This window comes from Danio rerio, chromosome 7 (genome assembly GCF_049306965.1).
Source record: "Danio rerio strain Tuebingen ecotype United States chromosome 7, GRCz12tu, whole genome shotgun sequence".
Taxonomy (NCBI): domain Eukaryota; kingdom Metazoa; phylum Chordata; class Actinopteri; order Cypriniformes; family Danionidae; genus Danio; species Danio rerio.
The window spans coordinates 8,306,081-8,311,099 of record NC_133182.1 but is presented as its reverse complement, the minus strand read 5'-3'; the positions used below and the strand labels follow the sequence as shown (position 1 = coordinate 8,311,099).

The 5,019-nt window shown below is 39.5% G+C and overlaps 1 protein-coding gene across 1 annotated transcript; it reads right to left on the bottom strand.

Annotated features, from left to right (window-relative positions):
- Nucleotides 1–1,862: 1,862 nt before the first annotated feature.
- On the bottom strand, nt 1,863–3,253 carry jac4 (jacalin 4). Its single transcript, NM_001386396.1, has 2 exons — nt 3,195–3,253; nt 1,863–3,105 (listed from the first exon to the last, which is right to left on the bottom strand). The coding sequence occupies exon 2, from the start codon at nt 3,086–3,088 to the stop codon at nt 2,141–2,143; it is 948 nt and encodes a 315-aa protein (NP_001373325.1). The 5' UTR covers nt 3,089–3,105; nt 3,195–3,253; the 3' UTR covers nt 1,863–2,140.
- Between the last annotated feature and the right edge of the window lie 1,766 nt (nt 3,254–5,019).

Here is a 5,019-nt window from a genome sequence, read left to right as displayed (position 1 = left end):
ATAGCGAATGCGCTCTTGGCGCGACACAGCTGACTCTTAAAGGGAATGGGAGATGAGACTCTAATTGGTTTATTCTCAAAACACACCTATAACTTATTAAGAAAATAAACTCAACCCTTTTAGAACATGCGCCGCAGCGCAAGGCAGATTTCCCGTCCTTAAATTAGCAAAAACGTGTCCTGACACGCCCTGAAAGCGCTTGCGCCCTGCGTTTTGCGCTCTGCGCATGGACCGTCAAAATAGAGCCCGAGGTCTCTGTTGTGGTTGGGGCTGAAAGAGTGAGAATTAAAGATTACACAGATATATAGCTTGCCTACGACCCATAAGTATGTATTCAGAGATTAGCGTTAAAAGGTAATCTGTACGGAACATTGTTGTGTACGGAATATGGTTAGTCTACGTTACACTGCATCATACTTTAGAAACATAATGTGTTGATGAAAGACTCATGAAATGGTAATAATAAACGTTTACAAAGCGATTTAAAGCTTTCGAAAATCCCGATCGCAGTACATATGTCCATGCCTAATATCCGATGGCCAGAAAGTGATTATTTTTTATTAATTGTTAAATGTTTGGTATTTGTTATGCAGCAAGCCCAGAGATTGTTGTGTACACTATGATTCTATATAAAATTTACTTTAATGTGTGATAGGAATAAAACGTGATCATAAACGAACGATTTCTCCACTCAAATGAATGGAGGCTTAGACCCGGAAACAGTATTACATACGACACAAACACGTCACCACTTAACAAGCGGATAAAGAGAAAATGTTAAGGTACTACGTTCATTGACTTTATGGATGAAAATTGTATAAGTGAAGTTTATTCATAAACTAATTTCGAGAGGATCACGTGCTTATGATTGACACGGCTGGCCCCGAGTCAAGCTAATGTACGAACCACCAATCAGACTACTCCTAACCAAGTATAAATAACCAAACACCTTACCTTTAGTCATCTTCGTCTTGAAGAATCCCCCCTTCCACCCCTTCGCCTCCTCCTTTGTCTACAGGGCAGCACGGCGGCCCAGTGGCTAGCACTGCAGCCTCACAGCAAAATGCCTCCGGTTCGGGCATCTACCCAAACTAGTCCATCTGCCCTGCAACGGGAGGGAGCCCCGGGCTCGAGGCTCTCATGAGCTCGGGGCTCTCTCCCGGGACAGCATGCCAAACTAGCTTATTACCAATCATCAGCTAAGTGTGAACTCTTGAACTGTCATTTGAATTGTTCAGAAAGCATAACCTGTGAAGGAATACTGTTAATAGTTATTGACTAAATGTTTTGCACTTGCTGTTTATTGTGAAAAAAGGAAAAAGCTATTAAAGAAAGCACCAGAATGCAGCAGATCCTAATCTGTGTGTATTGCATCTTTCTTACAGTTACTGGCTCTCATACTTCACCGTCTGAGGCTGGTAACGTGTGTTGTGTGTGGGAACAGTGACCACAGTGGCAGTAATGCAATATAGCATCCGTGGCCATAGAGAGGGAGCAGTTATTCCTCCTATTAGTGATGGAATGTGCATTTAGCCTCCTGCTGGGCCTGTTGCTGCAATGCTTTCCTGCAATGAATTTTTTAAATCTATCTCAAAGTTATGTTTTTTTTTTCTTCTGGGAAATACATCAGTGTTTATACAGAAAACGTGGAATAGATGGCATATGCTGCATGAGAATTGTGTGATACTTGATTTTTTTGTTGTTTGTCTTGAAGCTTGATGTTTATCTCATTTTACTGTCATTATGAATAGATTATTTCACACCTATTTGCAATTTTTTAGACATAATGGTACATAATAAAATGGTATTAAACAACAATATTCATTGAAACGGCCCCATTAAACAAAACTACACAGGGTTAGTTTTAAATGCAATGCTTTTTATTGAATGTTTGATTAAACATTTAATTATTACATGAAGAACACCACATGATCTGTGACAAAATTTCTGAAACTATGAAACTCTATGACCAATTTGCAACATAATCTGAAAAGAATATTTGAAAAAGACAATGCTGAGTATATATTTCTTCTTTATAAAATCAAAAGGCGAAGACTCATTTAAATTGGACTAGAGGAATGAGAGTGCAGACAAAACTCAATCAAAGGTAAATCAGCTGATAATCTGCTCCATCTTGACATTACAAATCTTTTTCTACTGTTTTCACTTTGATATCAGTGTAAGTGACGCCTTTGTATATGCCCTTGGTTTCGTACTGTAACTCACTGCCATTCTTGCAAGTGATCTTCACTGTGCCAGTGTACGGCAGGTCAAAAGTTGCTCTGCCAATGGTGATGCCAACATCCACCTTCTTCTGTGGTGGAATATTCACAGAGGTAACCAGAGTTTCATTTCTCTCATCCGTCTCCTCCAGACCATAGGTGTGTTCAGATCCAAGACTGAAACTGAATCCCATAGAACCTTCTGCAACGTCTGGAATCCCAGCCTTCACCCCCACACTGAATGTTGATGAAAAGCTGGAAGTCATTGACCATGAACATGTTTTGATCACTGTATTTGAGCTTGCGAGAGCTTTGTTTTGGTTAACAGATGTGTTGTTGTCAAAAGTAATGGAATTGATATCTTCTACAGCCACCTTTGGGATCTGCTGGTTGATGGTGGGATAGTTGACATTGGTGAGAACTGATGACTGAACTGCATAGAGAAACATGAACCCCATGCAGTCGATGTCTGCACCTGATCTTCCAACGATGCCAAGACAATAACCAGAGCCGACATCAATGGGATATTCTTGTTTTAATCCCCACTTTGTCATCTTTACAAAAAATTCATTACCCTTACTAGTTATGAATTTGATGGCTCCGAGACGTGTTCCTGCTCCGTTCCCCCAGAGGGACAGTGAGGTGAAAAGCTCTCCAGGTGAAAACACATACTCTTGATGTGATCCAGATGGTTCTCCAAAGGTTTTATTTCTACCATCTGAAAGCCAAGCCCTGATAGCCCTGATCTGCCATTCTCCCACCCAAACCCAGATCTTCTCTAAACTGGCACCATTTTTTTCACCAGTAAATGAAAATGAAGAACCTCCTTGACCACCAATTAACTCTAGTGTTGTTGGGTAGGCCATCTCTGAAGAAATTAGGTCTGAAAATCACATAACAAAATGATCATCAGATTTTTAATATTTATCTCTAGAAGACATTCAAGATGTCCATCGCAGGACTTATACTCACATGAATGACTGGGGTCTGATGAACTTCTCAAGAGCAGCTCGTCAAAATGCTGGGCAAGTGAAAAATCTTTGATTGAGCTGCCGCTTATATAGATCTGGAAAACACACCTCGAATCCATGAGTCAGAGATCTGCGCAAAAATGACAAAACAATACTTGGTGATTAATAACCATTCCTATTCTGACGAGTTCATGAATCAAGCTTGCATAAGAAATCAAGATTGAGAAATCAAAATGACATTTCCGATAAACTTTTAAGCCTTGGGGTTTTATGGAAAGTTTGGGGCACCAGAGACGTTTTGGCATGCCCTGACATTTGTGCTTTTACAGGTTCTCATAGACATATTAACCCTATCACACACACACACACACACACACACACACACACTAATAGTTTTAATAACTCATCTCTAATAACTGATTTATTTTATCTTTGACATGATGACAGTAAATAATATTCGACTAGATATTTTTCAAGACACTTCTATACAGCTTAAAGTGACATTTAAAGGATTAACTAGGTTAATTAGGTTAAATAGGCAGGTTAGGGTAATTGGGCAAGTTATTGTATAATAATGGATTGTTCTGTAGACTATCCAAAAAAAAAACAAAAAAACAATATAGTTTAAAGGGGCTAATAATTTTGACCTTAAAATGTGTTTTAAAATTTAAAAACTGCTTTTATTCTAGCCAAAATAAAACAAATAAGACTTCCTCCAGAAGCAAAAATACTATCAGGCATACAGTGAAGATTTCCTTGCTCTGTTCAACATTATTTGGGAAATAAAGTTGGGGGGGGATAAAGTGGGGGGTTGGGGGGTGCTAATCATTCTGACTTCAACTTCTATATACATATTAGGGGTGTAACGGTTCACAAAAATCATGGTTCAGTTCAATACGGTGTCACGGTTCGGTACGTTTTTGATACAGCAAAAAAAAAAGAAAAAAGCCAGAGGCTTTCTTTGATTTAATTTTTTTAATGTATTAAAACTAACATCATAAAAGTATGATCCTGTTTTTTTTTTTCTTTTACTTTAAACAGTGATAGAGCTGTACTTCTGGGGTTTCTGCCTAGCAGCAAATAAAACAAATCCTTCTTTACACTCAAAACCAAAAAGCTTCCTATAAAAATAAATATAACATTGTATCAGTTAAACAAATAAAAAGAAAAGAACAATTTAGTTTCTATATGGACCTCAGTTTCAATCTATTTTTAAGTATTTTTTTTATTTTTATTTTTTTCAGAAAGATGAGTGTCCACCTTTTCCTCAGACAGTACAGATCTGCTTGATTTGACTCATGTCACCTGCCATTTCAGTGGATCTAAAAGCAGGAATTATCTGACTGAAATGGGCTTATGAAGGAATAATGTAACGGGGCTCTCTTACATTTAACAGTTTCTTAAAACCCGACATTTCCTCTACCGATTAAGATCTCTCAGATGTTTTTTCACCACTCTCTTGGTAGCGGTTATGGTGTACAACGTATCTGAAGAGCGGTGGGACGTGTGCGTGCGATGTACCTGAGCGGCGGGGGTGAGTTGTGCCCAACGTACATGAAGAGCTGGAAGGGATGTGGTGGAGAGGGGTGTGTGACTTCCGACGCGTGATTTCCGCTTCCGGGAGACTTGGGATGTCTAGGATTACATTACATTACTAGCCATTTTGCGAGCTAGTGTAGCGCGTGCCTGACTGGAGTAGTGTTTGGGGAGGTTGGCTCTTTTGTGTCGGGGGTCCAGGGTTGCTCGGGCAACAAGGGCGGAGCCAGCATGAGCAGCCAGGCTGACACAGAAGCTAGCAAGATTGCTAATGAGTAGGGTTGGGTACC

Coding starts and splice junctions, on each gene's coding strand:
- jac4 (NM_001386396.1), bottom strand. CDS start 3,088: ATGGCCTACCCAACAACACTAGAGTTAATTGGTGGTCAAGGAGGTTCT.